The 19,042-nt window shown below is 39.6% G+C and overlaps 3 protein-coding genes across 3 annotated transcripts; all 3 read left to right on the top strand.

Annotated features, from left to right (window-relative positions):
- Window positions 1-451: 451 nt before the first annotated feature.
- Window positions 452-2,545, top strand: LOC118807572 (probable N-acetyltransferase CML1). The gene is made up of 3 exons (XM_036569606.1): window positions 452-483; window positions 571-647; window positions 1,635-2,545. Coding segments are annotated over exons 2-3 (690 nt in total). The 5' UTR covers window positions 452-483; window positions 571-646; the 3' UTR covers window positions 2,324-2,545.
- Window positions 2,546-3,485: 940 nt separating this feature from the next.
- LOC118807639 (N-acetylaspartate synthetase-like) lies at window positions 3,486-10,403 on the top strand. The gene is given in 5 exon segments (XM_036569675.1): window positions 3,486-3,853; window positions 4,031-4,272; window positions 9,712-9,769; window positions 9,771-10,120; window positions 10,123-10,403. Coding segments are annotated over 5 exon segments (1,299 nt in total).
- A 2,730-nt stretch (window positions 10,404-13,133) lies between these two features.
- Window positions 13,134-15,524, top strand: LOC118808507 (N-acetyltransferase family 8 member 3-like). The gene is made up of 2 exons (XM_036571236.1): window positions 13,134-13,493; window positions 14,716-15,524. Coding segments are annotated over exons 1-2 (702 nt in total). The 5' UTR covers window positions 13,134-13,492; the 3' UTR covers window positions 15,417-15,524.
- The last annotated feature ends 3,518 nt before the right edge of the window (window positions 15,525-19,042 follow it).

The raw sequence follows: 19,042 nt of genomic DNA, 5'->3' as shown, positions 1-19,042 counted from the left end.
ATGTTACATGTCATACATGTGTGCACTCACCAAAGCAAATTCCTTGGATGTGCAACATGCATGGTGAAATAAAGTGATTCTGATTCTGAATTGATATTTAAAAATAACACTGTAGAAACCAAAAAAAAAAAACACTAAATGGAACCGCATTAGGGTCAAATAGGGTTAAATACAACCACACATTAAAGTGTTAAATTTTCAAGACATAGTGGTAGCTGGGTAGATAATATAGATAATTTTGACCTACAACCTGTTTGCTGAAAAAGAGAACTAAAAAGAGTTAAGTGATCTTTTCGGTTGGCAGCTGAGACGGCAGAACAATTGAACAAACGGGAATTATCCAAAAATGAAAAGAGTGAAATTGCTTTAGGGTGAAACAATTTAACATTCAAATGAATCTGGTAAGTGCTAAAGTATTGGAAAAGCAGAGTTGTACCTGGTATTGTTGCAGGCTTATGGCTCTATCTGTAACAGCACAGTAAGGTTGGTCATTCGGTTGGATATTCAACTTTCTCTTCTTGATTTTTCATTAAGTAAAGGTTCAATAGGTTCAAACCTACGTTTTCCCAGTCGGACTCAGGGTCAGACTGTTGGCAGAGCTGCTAGAGAGGACTTATCACAAGAAAGAGGACCAAGAGCGTAAAAAAGTAAGTTTGATCCTCAATACAGCCAAATTTCATTTGGATTTTTTAACTACTATTATTCAGTTATGGTGACTCTAATTTGTAAGTTGAGTAGTTATGAGTGAGGAATTTAACTGTGGCTTTGCAGTTTCCTCTCTATCAAATACATCCAGGGTGAAGGCTGGGCATGTGAAGATCCAGGGCTGAGCCCAGTTCATTGTAGATGTGTTTTGGGAGACTGTTCCCCCGATTTTTAAATTAACCTGTAAAACGTGCAGTTGCCACTTTAATTTAATGTTAGGATTTACACATCAACATAATGTGTGTTGATTCAGCAGTGTTGAGTGGCATGTCTTATAAAAGAGAGTGAAGATAAAAAAATTGCATCAAAAAACAGAGACGTTTCTATAATGACATTGTCAAGTCCTTTGCACATTTCATCTCTCTCCACATAAACCAGTTTTTTTTACATGTCTCCTCTCTAATGTCCTGCTTACAGATAAATTATTTATGTTTAGTTTTTGTACATTTTAAAACACAAAGTAGTCATTCATTAAAACTCTTCTTGCCTAAAACCAAGCAAAAAGCAATGTTTAAAAAAACAAAGAGCATGCTAAGACACAATGTCCCGTCTTGGTAAATTTGTGACCTCTTAAACATTGCTAGGAATCTGCAACAAAATATCAGGTAAACATTAGGTATGTAACATCGGACTAGTGTCAGGCTTGATATCAAATGAGTGATTTTTTTTAAGTACTCTGTAAAAAAAAACCAAAAAAAAAACAAAAACTTTGGGCTTAAAAAGTATATAACCTGGCTGCCTTAAAATTTTAATGTTATTGCACTTCAAATAGTAAGTTAACAGAATGTAAAAGATAATAAGTGTTCTGTTAACTTACTATGTTCAGGGAACCTGAAATTGTAGTTATAATGATTGTTTTTGCTTTGTTTTTCACTCTCTGTGCCATGCGTCTCTCTCTCTCTCTCTCTCTCTCTCTCTCTGTGTCCCAGTGCATATAGTGATTAGGAAATTCCAGCCCTCAGACCGTGAGGCTGTGACAGCTATATTTCGAGATGGACTCCAGGAGCACATCATCCCGTCCTTCACTCATGCCATTTCTCAGCCACTCCACATCACTGTGACCCTGTGCTTTTTCACTGTGGGCTATATACTAGGTGGAGGATCAGTTGTCCTGGCCCTGCTGGCTGGAGGTTTCTGGATAGGTCTGCTGTACTACTGCTGCTATGAGCTCTATGCAGGTTTTGTCAGATTAAAGCTGAACACAGACATGCGGGACATTGCAGGCTTCTACCTCAGCAGTCCAGATAACTACTTCTGGGTCGCTGAGGCTGAGATCAATGGGCAACCACTGATCATGGGTATAGTGGCTGTGGAGGGCAAAGAACTTCCAGACAGCCGGCAAAAGTATGGAGAACTTTTCCGAATGAATGTGTTGTCCACATCTCGCCGCACTGGCCTCGGCTCACGACTTTGTAAAACAGTCATAGACTTTTGTAAAGAGCGAGGGTTCGTGAAGATTGTGCTTGAGACTACTTCTACACAGACAGCAGCTGTGGCTTTCTACAGTAAGATGGGCTTCACGCTTGTGCGGACTGATCAGCAAGCTGAAGCTCCTTGGTGGGGCCTCCGGCTGGCCAGAAATACTATGCTTAGGACGGAGAAAATCCTACAGCCATGACCTTCTATTTAAGGTTAATAACACCGTATTTAAACCTCTGTGGTGTCAGCAATTATATATCACGTCTGAAGTATGATTTTTCTGGTTCTGGTTTCTAATCAAAACAAACAAACAAACAAACTGATGAAGCAAAATGTTTTGGTGTACAAAGTAATTAACACATGTTAGAGGAATATCCTATTATGTAAATGAACATATTAATGCATTTTAAGGAATTTTCAATCATGAAAAATGGGAATACTTTATACTTCATCCTTTCAAATTATGTTATGTATGTGTAGCATAAATGTTATGATGATACTATTATTGTAAGTTTTTACTTCATATTAATGAATCCCTAATCAGATATCTTCACTAGAGTTCAAGTAACATATTGCTGTACTATCAGCAGCTTTAGCAAATTTAGCAACTTTGAAATGGAATTTTCAGGTTTCATGTTCATTTAAAAATCTTTTTCTCCTTCAGGTTCCAGGCATGAAATTATTAATGTCAATTAATAAGTATATGCACAGATGTAATCAACGCAATTACATGTTACTTGTTGTTACTTGTTGTTACATGTTACATGTTGAGATGTTTTTGTTGGGAACTTCACAGTTTAGATGTTTATCACTGTGAGTATTCTGATTAAGTCTTTGCATAGCAGCAACATTTATGTTAGTTACTGTAGTTTATTAAGAGTATATATAAACATGGTATTGTTGTGCATGTACCTTTTCTTTGTTTCAGAAATTGCCATCATGTATATATGTGCACATATATGCATGTAAATGTACAGTGGCAACCACTAGAAATGTTACAGTCCATTCTACACAGTAAACAAGTTGAATCCATCTGATGACTTTGTACTCTCTGACTGGAGTCCTGTAGTGGCCAATACCAATCTATAACCAGCTCAGTTGATAAAACAGAACATAGGTCCTTCGAGCCAGATACTATTGGCTACTTCAGAAAATGTCACCAGAAGACCAATCAGCATTTCATGCTCATATTGAGGCTCAAGAGGGCCCTTCAAAGCGTGGTCACGTCCCTAAGTATTTTGAAGATTATATCCTTGACTGACTACAGCCACCACTGACCTGCCCTTTCCTCCCATCCTACCGAGAGAGAGTGAGGGGAGCAGAGAGGAGCAGTAGCTGCAGGGAATAGTAGTCAAGCAGGTATGACTCCCTGCCTTGGGGAACAAACAGCCTCTCACAGCCCAAACTACACAGACCAGTTGAGTATGGATTCTTTGAGAAAACTGATCGAATCCATCTCTAAGAGTCAGAGGGAAGAGACTGCTGAAATGGCTCAGCTCACCAGCAAACTGAGGCAACACATTATGTCATTTCTGATGGGAGAAGAGCAAAATGAGAACCAGTTAAGAATGAAAGGAGCAGTACATCTAATGGGTATGTCACTTAAAATGCCGCCCAGCACACTCCCAAGGTTCCCCTCTGCTCTAAACTCTTCTCATACTCCACAAGTGAAACAATCTCACAGCATAGAGTCTCATGCAGAGGCGCTAGCCATTGACTGCATGACAAGGTCAGACTCCCATTACAGATGCAGAGTAATCCCAATCTGCACTTGTGCCTACCAGCTATCTCCTCAGAAACCTCCAGATTACCTGCATTTATCCCCTCACCTGACATGGTAACCCCAGGGTCAGACCACCAGCAACTATAGTAAGTCAAAGCCTCTGGCCAATGCTTGCTCTCATAGTGCTTCTGGCCAAGCTCTGCAGTACCAAGCACAACACCTGTTGGTAGATCCAGCACTTATAAACCAGAACTCTTCAGTGCCACATTCTCAGCCGCCACCAGCCCCAACAGCATTTGGTCCCAACCATGCTCCCCTACATTATGCCTCTACTGCTAAGTGGATAGCACCACCAGATTTGGGCATGATTCAGCGTCCACTGTACAGTGTGCCGAAACCGAAAATCCCTGATTTCTCCACTGATAGTGAGACCGAATGCGTTAACTTGAAACTGGCTTTAGACAAATTGCTTGAGCCTCACCCGGAGCTGTCAGAGAGCTTTTAATATTAATATCATGTACTGCTAGAGCTCAGATGATCAGTCCTGCCGTCACCATCCATACCCACACTCAGCAGCTATGCAAGCCCTTCAGCTGCATTTTGGACAGTCGCATCAGATAGCTCAAAGCGAAATAGCAGCAATCCTTACCAGACCTAATGTGAAACCCAATGATGCATGCAGTTTCCAGAGCTCTGCATTGGGTGTATACCTTTTAGTTAGCATGCTGATTTCCCTAGAGGGCCCCCATGGTACAGAGCTCAACTGTTGCTCAAATGTAGATTGCCTCTTTAGCAAACAACCTAAGTACCTTTGAGATGGATTTATTGAGTTACTTCATCTTCAGAGGAAGCTTAATGCCCTAAGCCTCAACCCCTACAGTCTCCAGGACTTTGCTGGATGGCTATAAATCAAGACACAACAACAGCATCTTTCAAGTTGATTAGTACAGTGCTAACAGGAGAGGCTTCTGAGCAGTGGGAAGGAGAAGACCCCACCTAAACCAAGAGGTCAAAGCATTGCAGTATACCATGGCATTGAACCTGCAGAGCCTAAGGCTATGTTTACCTCCACCCAGCCCGAGAAGAAGAAACAGCCCACTGTGATAAGAAGGAACACATTAGCAGCTGCAGTAGATTTAAAGAACTGCCAGTAGGAGATCTGATTAAGTGGGTTACACAGGGAAAGCACTGCTGGAAGAGCACTTGTTCTCATAAACCTGAAACATGCAATCTTAAGAAACCCTGCAGTGTCTGTGGCAACATTTACCTCCAGATTCTTCAAGGCCTGTCCCAAGGCCGCTTGATTAACCATCGGCCAGACACCTCAAAGAGTCGGATTTGCCTAAGACCCTCTGTTGCATCAGTTAAGGTTTTAAAAGTAGTACTAGTCCTGCTACATACCAAATCCAAGATGACAGACACTTTTGCTGTTCTACATGATGGAGCACAGCGAACTATCTTGCCTGCCACTGTCCAGTAGGTATAGTTAGAAGGTGAGTGTGAGACACTAACCCTCTGTGCTGTATGGTCTAACATTACTAACCTCATTGGGTCTAAAGTCACCTTTCAGATCTCTCCCAAGGCTAGTAATATGTCAATAGTGCTATAGAGTGCAAAGGGCATTCAGTGCCTCAGGCCTGGACCTGATGGAACAGTGCTACCCAGTCCAGAGCCTTCAGAGATGGCACCTCCACTTAGGAGGAGTTTCACTGCAGTCCTTCCATAATGTACGTCCACTAGCGTTGATTGGCTCGGATCATGTTCACCTCATCACCGCTGAGGGAACAAAGGTGGAGCAAAGGTACCTTCTCTGTAAGCTTGATCCACCCAAGCTTAAAGGTTCCATCCACTCTATCATAGTGAACTTGACAAAGATCCAGGAGACTTAAGTGAGACCCTGAGAAGGTAGTCACCTATTTGGTGGAAATAAAAAAGCTTGTTCAAGCAGGACACGTCATTAAGCTACAGCCTGAAGAGGTACAGCAGGTGAAAGAGAGGTCGTATCTCCCCATCATTCAGTGTGTCCCAACAACAAACCAAGACTAGCATTCAACTGCTCCTTCAAGTCTCAAGGTATGTCTCTAAACAAACAACTCCTGCAGTAACACTGATGTGGTGGTGGTGTATTAGTGTGTGTTGTGCTGGTCTGAGTGGATCAGACACAGCAGTGCTGCTGGAATTTTTAAACACCTCAGTGACTGAGAATAGTCCACCAACCAAAAATATCCAGTCAACAGTGCCTGTGACCACTGATGAAGGACTAGAGGATGACCAGCACAAACTGTGCAGCAGCAGATGAGCTATCGTCTCTGACTTTACATCTACAAGGTGGACTGACAAGGTAGGAATGTCTAATAGAGTGGACAGTGAGTGGACACAGTGTTTAAAAACTCCAGCAGCACTGCTGTGCTACTATGCAAAAGTTTCAACACCCCTGTTCTAATGTTTTATTGATTTTCTAAGTGAAAATAAGTCAACACATCTTCTACAGGGAACACACAAAATACCATATTTTCTGCAAATTTTAGTGCACAATATTTAACATTGGACAAAAATAAAACATTAAGTATAAAATGCGCAATAACTTTTGCACAATAAGTTTTTTTTATTAATTTTTTTTATTTACATGTTAAATTCAGCAGCTGAACAATGATCGTACCGTAAAACAGTAACAGAATCCAAAATCCAGAAAAGAAGATTAAACCAGAAATACCAACAATACTAAGAGGGCTAGGCAAAAGACAAGGTTAAAAGCAAACAAAGCAATGGTCATACATGGAAAAGCGAACTAACTGATTGGAAGGCTCAGTAAGGCTCTGTGTGACAATAGCAATACTTGGCAAAGTGCCGGGAAGTAGTAAAAGTGGGACCAAAGGGAAGTGTGACATGGTGATGTGGGACCAGGGACGATTAGGGACAGGAAGGGGCATGAGTTTCCCTGCGGGTAATGTCTTAGGGGTCTTACATTGTGCCCAAACAGAACAGGATGAAATAAATCTATGAACATTGATCTTAAGCGTTTCCCACCAGTACAGAATTGTAACAAGCTGTTGCATGAGTGTCTTGCCTGGGTGTCCTGATGTGAGAGAAGAGTGAACCCATGAAATGAGGCAATCTCTGAACTGTTTGGGGACATAAATTTTATCTGGAGGGCAATGGAAAGGTATGTTGATGTTTCTAAGAGCTCATTTGATCTCATCTAATTCCCAACAGATGGAAGCGATTTGAACTGATGTGGGAAGGATGGGTTCAGGTTCACAAACAGACTCTTCTTTGTCATTCTGATGTATGCGGGATAGGGCATCGACTTTGGAATTACAGGTACCGGGACGAAATGTGATGTTAAACTGGAAACATGAGATAAAGGGTGACCAATGAGCTTGGTGAGGATTAAGACGTTTGGCTGACTGTAGATATTCCAAATTCTTGAGATCTGTGAGAACCAAAAATAGATGCTGAGCTCCCTTCTACCAGTGCCGCCATTTCTCTAATGCTAGTTTTACTGCGAGTAGTTCTCCATCTCCTATACTGTAGTTCCATTCTGCAGGTGAGAGCCTGTGTAAGAAAAAAGCTGTAGGATGAAGTTTAGGGGGATCTCCACTATGCTAGAATAGAACTGCACTGACTCCTGATCTCCTGATTCTGATGCATCTACCTCTACTACAAAAGGCAAAGGTGGGTCTGGGTATTTGAGAATGGGGGCAGTAGTGAAAGCCATTTTCAGTGTATTGCATGCCTCCTCTGCACTGGGACTCCAAACTAACTTAGTTGCTCCCTTCAGAAGAGCAGTAAGGGGAGCGGCGATGGAACTCGAGTTCCTAATGAACCTTCTATAAAAATTAGTGAAACCTAAAAATCTCTGAAGTTCTTTCACGGATGTAGGGACAGGCTAGTTAACCACAACCTCAACTTTGTGGTCATCCATAATAACCTCTGTAGGGCTAAGTACATAACCATCTATGTAGGCTATAACAAACTTCCCTATCATGTCCTGTAAAATGTTGTTTATGAAGGACTGAAAGACAGAGGAGCATTAGAGAGCCCGAATGGCATTACGAGGTACTCTTAGTGACCTCTAGAGGTCACAAAAGCGGTTTTCCATTCATTTCCTTCTCTGGTTCTGATCAGATTATAGGCACTACGTAAGTCTAGCTTAGTAAAGTGCTGGAGTCCTCTGAGCTGTTCAAGGGTGACACAGATGAGCGGAAGAGGGTATGCAAATTTCTTGATGATAAATGCTCTACAATATATACAAAGAAAACAATATATACAAAGAAAAACGAAGAAAAAACAGAGGCTGAAGGAGATGTGGAGGGACAGAAAAAGCCTTGAGCTAATGCTTCACTGACATACTCCTCCATGGCTTTCTCTTCTTCTAAAGTAAGGGGGTACACTCTGGATTTCAGAAGAGTAGCCCCCTCAGTAAGGTCTATAGCACAATCATAAGTGCTGTGTAGTGGCAACTTGGTAGCATTAACCTTGCTAACGTAAAAGTCTGGAATCTAAACAGGATTAACATTATCAGGGCTCTCTATTGAAGGTGAGTTTATGGTAAGTGGATCAGACACAGCAGTGCTGCTGGAATTTTTAAACACCTCAGTATCACTGCTGGACGGAGAATGGTCCACCAACCAAAAATATCCAGCCAACAGCGTCCTTTGGGCAGCGCCCTGTGACCGCTGATGAAGGACTAGAGGATGACCAACAAAAACTGTGCAGCAGCAGATGAGCTATCGTCTCTGACTTTACATCTACAAGGTGGACTGACAAGGTAGGAATGTCTAATAGAGTGGACAGTGAGTGGACACAGCGTTTAAAAACTCCAGCAGCACTGCTGTGTCTGATCCACTCATATCAGCACAACACACACTAACAAACCACCACCGCCACGTCACTGTTACTGCAGTGCTGAGAATGATCCACCACCCAAATAGTCCCTGCTCTGTGAGGGACCATGGGGTTCCTGACCACTGAAGAAAAGTGTAAAAGTGGGCTAACAAAGTATGCAGAGAAACAGATGGACTACAGTCTGTAATTGTAGAACTACAAAGTGCACCTATATAATAAGTGAAGCTGATAAAATGGACAATGAGCGTAGAAACACGGACATAATGTTATGCCTGATTGGTGTATGGTCATGGCCTTTTTTGTTCTGCATGAAATGTTAGAAAAAGGAAAGTAATAATTCCTTATATGTGCCTAATACATTATATAAGGTAATATCTCTTCACATTTACATTTACATTAAAAGTAAAAAAAAAAAAAAACATTAAGTATAAAACATGCGATTCCTTTTGCACAGTCAACATCATGTTTTGTTTTTTTATTTATGTTCTTTATTAATATGTTAAATTCAGTAGCTGAACAGTAAGCTTGCCGTAATATTTGCAGAAGTGTGCTCTCTGTATAGGATATGTACTTATTTTCAAGTCAAATCAAATTCAAATCAACAAAACATGTAACATGATCAGGGGCACCTACATTTTTGCATATGTCCCTAATTCACCTCCTCAAACTACAGACTTATTATTGAGATGTAAACCTTTAGACTAACTATTCAGTAACTACTAAATGTTACTACTAATATGTTATGCGGTTATGAGAGTGAAGAAATGAAGTATGAACGTACAGTCCTGGGCTTTTTTCTACATGAAATGTTTGAAAAAGGAAAGTAATAATTCCTTATATGTGCCTAATATATTATATTTAGTAACATCTCTTCATGTTACATTAAAAATTACTGACTGTTTGGTTTTGTAGTGACTTTATTAATGATTCCATGCATTTGAAATACATGTTGATCATCTGTGTGCTTCTCTCTCTCTCTCTCTCTCTCTCCCTCTCTCTCTCTCTCTGTGTCCCAGTGCATATAGTGATTAGGAAATTCCTGCCCTCAGACCGTGAGGCTGTGACAGCTATATTTCTATATCCCGTCCCTCACTCATGCCATTTCTCAGCCACTAAACATCACTGTGACCCTGTGCTTTTTCACTGTGGGCTATATACTAGGTGGAGGATCAGTTGTCCTGGCCCTGCTGGCTGGAGGTTTGTGGATAGGTCTGCTGTACTACTGCTGCTATGAGCTCTATGCAGGTTTTGTCCAACTAAAGCTGAACACAGACATGCGGGACATTGCAGGCTTCTACCTCAGCAGTCCAGATAACTGCTTCTGGGTCGCTGAGGCTGAGATCAACGGGCGGCCTCACATCATGGGTGTGGTGGCTGTGGAGGCCAAAGAACTTCCAGACAGCGGGCAAAAGTATGGAGAAAAAAGTAAGTACTTTTCCGAATGACCGTGTCTACCGCATCTCGCCGCACTGGCCTCGGCTCGCAGCTCACTCAAACGGTCATGGACTTCTATAAAGAGCGAGGGTTCTCGAAGATTGTGCTTGAGACTAGTTCTACACAGACAGGAGCTATTGCTCTCTACTATAAGAAGGGCTTCACGCTTGTGCAGACTCACGAGCAAGCTGAAGCTCCTTGGTGGGTCCTCCGGCTGATCAGAGTTTCAGTTGTGAGGATGGAGAAAATCCTACAGCCATGTGAAGGGATGTAGATTATCTCTCGTAATCAAATGTAAGATTTTTTATTTATATTTTTTACACCTAGGAAATTTAGCTCTTTGGCCTTTGTGTCTTTGTGAGGTTTGGGCTGTTCGCTGAGAAGGACACTGTGACGTGAGATAAGGAATTGTTATATCCATCTCCAATCTAAACTTAAATTAGTTAACAGTGCTCTACTTTTTCAGGTCCTGCTTACTCTTGAATAACTTAATTTACCTTGAATTTTTGGAGTAAACAATCAAATAAAACAACTCCATTATATTAAATGGAGTGTTTTGTACATTAGCAACTTAAATGACCAATGATCTGACCAATGACTATTGAGTTATAGCTAATCAAGCTAGCAATGCCATGGTCGCAGTAATTAATTGATTGATGCAGACGACCCTGAGTAGAAAAGTCTACATGTTTTTGATAATTATTTACCTACACATGCCAAAGAATTTTTCAGACCAAGTTCGATGGTATCTGCAAAGTTTCAGCTTGATCGGATGTACGAATGCTGAGAAATGGCCGTGTAGCATTAACTCCGCCCCCTAATGACATATGCGCACAAAAATCGAATGGCTACCTCAGAATCTTCTCTTAAATGTGTCTGTCAAGTTTGAAATTTTTTGGCTGAAGGGTTGTCAAATTACAGAATTTTAAATTAATTCTGAATTATTTTGAATTTATCCAGAAGGGTTCATTTGCATATGGCAGCCATGTTGTTTAGAGAAGTCAAAATATTTTTGATAATTATTGAGGTTCAGGCTCTTCTGAATTTTTTGACACCAAAAACATGAAGATCGGGCAAAAATTATAGGACTAGTTCGCAAAAGTAGGTTTTGCATATTATGCAAATTAGCTCAAAATCTAAGTGGGCGGGGCTAAATGGTCCAAATGGCAAAGTTGTTTGGTTGGACCCAAGGAACTAGGAAAAAAATATGGCTTGTCTGGCAAAAATCTGGTTTAGGAGTTATAGACCCAAACGTGTTGACCTGTGCTATAGCGCCCCCTTGTGGCCGACTGGGCTGATTCCTTGCGCCTGAGTAGCGGGAGGGACTACTACCTATTGACCAAGTTTCAAGTCTCTAGGATTTACGGTTTGGGTTGTGCGTTCTGTTTCAGGGAAGAAAAAGAATATGAAGAAAAATCTTGACAATTACAATAGGGTTCAATGCACTGCATGTTTGAACCCTAATTAACAGAAATCAAGTAAGAATGCTGGAAAGCTTCCTGGGCACAAGGCTGTTCAGTTGGGACCACTTATCTAGATTAACTGATCTTAGTTAGATTTTACAAGAGGAGTTGGAGCTCTTGCTGTCGTCATTAAGAGGGACACTGTCTTTGCTGACTGAATCTTACCTATGACGCCATGTTCAGTTCTGTTTCTGAGCCTGTACAAATCGGTGTTATAATAGATTTGAACTCTAACATTGAATCAGCAATAACTGCTTTCATCTCTTTTTGTCAGTTCTATAAATTATTCCTTTTTCATGTTCCCATAATCATGATGAACATTTTTCTTATTAAATTTTATTTGACAATTTTTAAATTCTTATTAAAATCTATTTTACTTTTTAAATTCAATGTGTGACCTTCACTTTTCAGTTTTTGGGGGTATATTGCAACACAGAAATTATGAATGGATGTTTTCAGGCATTTCAAAATCTTAATCTTAATTATGCTGTGGTAATTTACCCACACATGAAACAAATAAAGAGTGTTTTATTCAAATTTTAAAAGCATATCAGCAAACATAATTTATTTATTTATTTTTTTGTTTTAATTTTAGTTTTTCAAAACTTTTCTGAATGGTTGTGTCGTCTGCATCTCGCCGCACTGGCCTCGGCTCGTGACTTGGCCAAACGGTCATGGGCTTTTTAAACTGGAATCCAGGAGCACATCATCGCGTCCTTCACTTACGCCATTTCTCAACCGCTCCACATTCAAGCAACCATTTTGCACATTGTGGAGAGACTTGGAGAAGCCTGTTCGCTTTCGTAATTCCTGCACAGTTTACCTTCTCAAGCACACCTGATTTAACCCATTATTTAACTGACAGGTGTAGTCAGAGTGTTAGAGCGTAAAAAACAACAAACTGTGCTGGACTTCAGCCCTCAGTTTCCCACTGCTGCTCGTTACGTGTTGGAATATTAGCCTTAGCTACATGATGAGTTGACATTTTTAGTTACATCCAAAATTGTAATTTTGGAATATACATCTCTCTCTCTCTCTCTCTCTCTCTCTCTCTCTCTCTCTCCCTCATTCATATATACATATATGAATGAATTTCCCTCATTTTCTTTAAGCATTTTTATAGTCTTTTGGGCTTATCTTCTCCAAAGGTATTGGTAATTCTTTATTCTGTTGTCTTCTGTAATCTTCAAAGATCTGTTGTCTTCAAAGATCTCTCTAGACTGAGTTTATTACAGATGGACAGTTTCATTCTGGGGCCACCAGCTCTCCAAAAGTACAATAAGACACCAACAATTTAGCCAGAGAAAAAAGTTCAGCAATCAGAGTTTCACAGTCATAAACCTCCCTGCTGTAACAAACCATAAATGAAACCGTCTATATTTTACAGTACTTTTCTGTACTGTATTTTACAGAAGAGTTTGTGTTGGATCATTTATTCCAATTTATTCTGGTGGGAATTGTATAAACAAGATTGCTGAGTTTGGACTGTAGGTGGCGGTAGCGGATGAGAGCTCAGACGGCTTGAGCTGGAGGGGAAAAGAGAAGCGAGTGAAGCGGCAGATTCGCAGATTCTGAGCGCACTGGACTCATCAGAGCGGAGACTGATGAGAGTAAACGGATGAAGCGCTTTGGTCTAGTTTACAGTTACTGACTGAGACGGAGGGAGTTAGAGTTATAGGTGGTTCATCATTCAGACAGACAGAGGAAAACAGTCTAATGTAAAAGCTGCATTTTGGTTCTTTGGCACCTTTTGCACTTTGAGCTGCTATAAAAGCTGAAGGTTAAAGTTCCGCTGGTTTGTGTGTCGCGTGACTTGGCGGTACTCACACTTGCTCCGTCGGCAGAGCTGCTAGAGAAGACTGACCACGCTGACCACGAGGAAGAGAACCAAGCGTAAAAAAGTAAGTTTAATACTCAACACACTGGACTGTTGTCAGAGAGTTATCGTGGAGATCAGGCCCCATCACAGACCCCTCCAACCCTGAACATATAACACTGTGCAGACATGCATTCAACGTTCTGCATACAGCGGGATTCACTGTCTGATACAAGACTGACTCCCTCTACAAGAAATGTGCTAAAGACCTTCTTTTACAGGTTTAATGTCATTATAATGGTAAAAAATTTGAAAGGAAAATTCTTTTTTCTCTTTTTTTGTTGAAAAGAAAAAGAAATTAATGTAATTTTTTTTTTTATTAATGATGATAGGTTAATAATTTAATATTGAAAAATGACCTAATGTTCTAACAATTTTTTAGGGCCCATGTCAGTCACAGGTCTTTAGCATCGTCCTAACTTATTGTGGAAAGCAGGCCTTACGCTTCTTAGGCTTAATGTGACTTTATCAGATTCTCCAAATAACGTATTAATGTTCATAATGTTCACATCAGAAATGTACAGTACTATGCAAAAGTTTCAAGACCCCTGCTCTAATGTTTTATCAGTTTTCTAAGTGAAAAATAAGTCAACACATCTTCTACAGGGAACACACAAAATATGACATTTTCTGCAAATTTTATTGCACAATTTCTATTTTTTGTGGATATTAACATGGACAAAAATAAAACCTTAAGTATAAAACATGCGATTACTTTTGCACAGCCAACGTTATGTTTTGTTTTTTTTATTTATGTTTTTGTTAATATGTTAAATTCAGTAGTACTTATTTTCAAGTCAAATCAAATTCAAATCAGCAAAACATGTAACTTAATCGGGGCGCCCAAATCTTTGCATATGTCTGTATGCATATACACTGAGTCCCTAATTCAGCTCCTCAAACTACAGACTTATTATTGAGATGTAAACCTTTAGACTAACTATTCAGTAACTACTAAATGTTACTACTAATATGTTATGCGGTTATGAGAGTGAAGCAATGAAGTATGAACGTACAGTCCTGGGCTTTTTTCTACATGAAATGTTTGAAAAAGGAAAGTAATAATTCCTTATATGTGCCTAATATATATTATATGTAGTAACATCTCTTCATATTACATTAAAAATTACTGACTGTTTGGTTTTGTAGTGACTTTATTAATGATCCCATGCATTTGAAATACATGTTGATCATCTGTGTGCTTCTCTCTCTCTCTCTCTCTCTCTCTCTCTCTCTCTGTGTCCCAGTGCATATAGTGATTAGGAAATTCCAGCCCTCAGACCGTGAGGCTGTGACAGCTATATTTCGAGATGGAATCCAGGAGCACATCATCCCGTCCCTCACTCATGCCATTTCTCAGCCACTCCACATCACTGTGACCCTGTGCTTTTTCACTGTGGGCTATACACTAGGTGGAGGATCAGTTGTCCTGGCCCTGCTGGCTGGAGGTTTGTGGATAGGTCTGCTGTACTACTGCTGCTATGAGCTCTATGCAGGTTTTGTCAGATTAAAGCTGAACACAGACATGCGGGACATTGCAGGCTTCTACCTCAGCAGTCCAGATAACTACTTCTGGGTCGCTGAGGCTGAGGTCAACGGGCGGCCTCACATCATGGGTATGGTGGCTGTGGTGGCCAAAGAACTTCCAGACAGCGGGCAAAAGTATGGAGAACTTTTCCGAATGACCGTGTCGTCCACATCTCGCCGCACTGGCCTCGGCTCCCGACTCGTCCAAACGGTCATAGACTTTTGTAAAGAGCGAGGGTTCTCGAAGATTATGCTTGAGACTAGTTCTACACAGACAGCAGCTGTGGCTCTCTACAGTAAGATGGGCTTTACACTTGTGCAGACTCACGAGCAAGCTGAGGCTCCTTGGTGGGTCCTCCGGCTGGTCAGAGTTACAGTTCTGAGGATGGAGAAAATCCTACAGCCATGTGAAGGGATGTAGATTATCTCTCGACTCAAAGAATCCTTTGCATGATTAAAAGGTTCTTTGCATCATGAAAGGGTTCTTCAGATTGATGGAGAATGTGCTGAAGACAGATGTATAGAACCTTTTCGAAAAGGGTTCTGTGTAGCACCAAAAAGGGTTCTTCTATTGTTACACTGTCAAGCTTCTAACAATAGCAGAACACTTTTTGGTGCTATATAGGGTCCTTTTCAAAAAGGTGCTATATAGAACCATATTCAACCCATTCTCCATCAGTCTGAGGAACTTTCAATGATGCAAAGAACCTTTTAATCATTCAAAGGGCCCTTTGTTCATGGTTCTATAGAGAACCATTTCTTTACTAAACAACCCTTGAAGAACCATCTTTTCTAAATGTGTACTTTTTGAAGTCTTGCTTACTCTTGAGTTGATTAAGTTACCTTGAATTCCTTGTGTAATATATTGGCATCAATCAAAACAACTTCATTATATTATATTGAATTATATTATATTATATTAGTACATCAGCAACTAAATGGCTTAGATAAGACTAGAATCATCCTTTATCTGAAGCCTTTAGTAGCTTAATGCATATTTGCCAGTCTGTTAACATTCATGGCTACAAGCTGAACTGGTAAACCTGAACACAAAACACCATCATGGTGAGAATAGGAAAAACATGTTAAATGCACCCAAACCTCGAGAGTATGCTCTGACACAAAAATGACAGTTTGCAAAGATAATTAGATTTCTAAATAAAAAATAAAAGTTAATTAACAGGAACAAAGTAAGAATGCTGGGAAGCTTCTTGGACACAAGGTTCTTCAGTCTGTATTCAAATTAACTGATCTTAACTAGATTTGACTCAGTCATTAAAGCGTATACAAGAAACTGTAAGTGTTACTAGATTTGTATTAGTAAAAACAGGCTGTTCATGCATGACATCTCAAAACTAAATCTCAAATACAGTAACAGTTTCAGGCCTGTATATTAAAAGACACCATAGGATTGTTACTGGTGACTGTTAATGGCAGTGATGATGTCAATACTGGATGGTCTTATTTTGTGTCATTTTTGACTAAAACAAATAAACAAAACAGGTGACCTCCAACTTATTATTGCCTTAATGAACTTCATTGAGACTTCAACATTAAAAGGTTGGGCAAAATGAGTTACGCCAAACTCGTGTGAGGTTATGCGCATATGTGTGAACGTGTTAACCTGTTGAGATCATTTTCTCTGTTTTTATCTGTTCTTTTAATTGTTTCCTTTTTCATTTTCCTGTAATCCTGACAAACATTTTTCTTATTAAATGTTATGATCTATTTTAGTTTTTCAGTATCTGGTCTTCTCTTTTCAGTTTTGGGGGGTATGTTGCATCATAGAAATTATGATTATTGATATGAATATTGGTTATTCTGAATATTATTATGCTGTGGTAAATTACCCAGCACACAAAACAAAGGAAGAGTGTTGTATTACAATTTTAAAACCATATCAGCAAATATAATTTCGGTTTGAAGTTTCATTTCACCTCATTCACCTCACCTTTTCATTTCATTTTCACATCTTATTGAAAGAAATGAACTAGTGAACTAAAACATTTGGGTAATTAACATATGTGGTACAGACTGACTTATTAGATTACTTTGTTCTGACACAATGAGTCTCAATTACCAACCATTCTTAAGAACTTTCTTCTTAAAACCCGCTCACACAGTTTTCATGAAGATTCTGAAATTCACTGATGTTTTCTTATTTGGGTTTTGTTCTTAGGAAAGAACAGAGTCTACACACACTCAAGAGCACAAAGGTGAGAACAGTTCTGTGGTTTATGAACATGTCATGAATCTGTCATAGACATAGTCATAGGACCTTTCTTAAGAACAAATTTAAGAAAAGAACATATATTGGTTTTAGTGATTTGGTGGATTTGGTCATATTGTTGAATGAGGCCCATTGTTCTGTACATTAATGCATTTTCTGCCTCCAAACATGAAACGTGAGTGCTTTATACGTTGTCTTTTTAAATTATATTTACTAAGCAGTGCCAGGACACACTGACGAGTCCTCAAATAAGCTAGAGATCTGCAGGCCTCTTCTGCACTCGTTCACAAATCTGACGTTTAAAACTGCACAAAAAAACACCTCTATGAGTGAATCTTTTCAGTACATCCACCATCTATTAGTTACAAGTTTATAAGTTTGTTAGGCTCTGTTCTTCTCTTGTTTGGGATCCTTTTAATCTAAAATAATAAACCTATGTTCACTATGTTCTCACAAATGGTCGTTCAGTCTATATTAATGACTGGTTTGAAGTTAAAAAATATAAACTCGTTCACAAAAGATGAACAGGCCATTCATGCATGACATCTCAAAACTAAATCTCAACTGAAACAGTTAATGAAATAAAGGTTTGGGCCAAAGTATCTCCTAATTCCTAATCCCTGCACAAGATTAATCACCACCTACAGAGAGCTTTTAGCTGAGGTCAGTGCCAATGAAAAAAAATACCAAATGATCCCTGCAGTGTATTCTATTGTGGAAATACAGTAACAGTTTCAGGCCTGTATATTAAAGGACACAGTAGAATTGTTACTGGTGACTGTTGATGAAATGGCAGTTTACAAATGTATGTATGTTTCATGTTATTTCTGACTAAAACAAACAAACAATACAGATGACCTCATGCCCTCAACCTATGATCGTCACTGAGAGTTCAGCTTTGAAAGGTTGGAAAAAATGAGTTACGCCTAAAGGTGGAAATGCCTCTTAATTGCAAGCTTTTTTGTAAGGGTTTGTATAAATTTGTAATTACTTTTATTCAGTTGTTTACTGATTTATTTCACATATCAGATATCAGTATTTTTCACTACTTTATAGTCTTATCTAAAAGTGCACAACAGCTCAGGAGAGTGAGAAAAGGTGATCAACAGCTCCCCGTTCTCCTTTAAAACCTTACAAATTTAATTATATAATCATACATAATATAAATAATTTAATAATTTATCCCTATCTGACCCATTCATAGGACTTGTATCAGCCACTAGACTCTATATTAGAGAACTCAATTCATCAGTTAGTGAGAATAGTCCACCACCCAAAAGTATCCAGCCAACAATATCCCGTAGCCAGCAACTGATCACTAACGAAGGCCTGCAAAGTGGACTGTGGACAGTGAGTGGACACAGTGTTTCATAATACATTTTAATAATACTTGCTCAATGGTTTGATGTTTGACAGAAAAAAAACTGTGTGTGACCAGCAGCACTGCTGTGTCTGATCCACTTGTACCAACACAACACACATTAACACACCACCACCACATCAGTGTTACTGCAGTGCTGAGAATGATCCACTGCCCAAATAGGGTCCATGGGGGTCCTGACCGCTGAACAGGGTAAAAGGGGGCTAACAAAGTATGCAGAGAAACAGATGGACTACAGTCTGTAATTGTAGAACTACAAAGTGCACCTATATAGTAAGTGGAGCTGATAAAATGGACAATGAGCATAGAAACAAGGAGGTGGTCATAATGTTACGCCTGATCGGTGTAGATGCATGTGCATATAGATCTACAATTACAGACTGTAGACTGAACATGAATGAACGAGCTAAAGGAATGCTCACAAATTATGCAAAGA

Source organism: Colossoma macropomum, unplaced genomic scaffold, assembly GCF_904425465.1.
Source record: "Colossoma macropomum unplaced genomic scaffold, Colossoma_macropomum, whole genome shotgun sequence".
Classification (NCBI taxonomy): Eukaryota; Metazoa; Chordata; class Actinopteri; order Characiformes; family Serrasalmidae; genus Colossoma; species Colossoma macropomum.
This window is presented reverse-complemented; position numbering and strand designations above follow the sequence as displayed.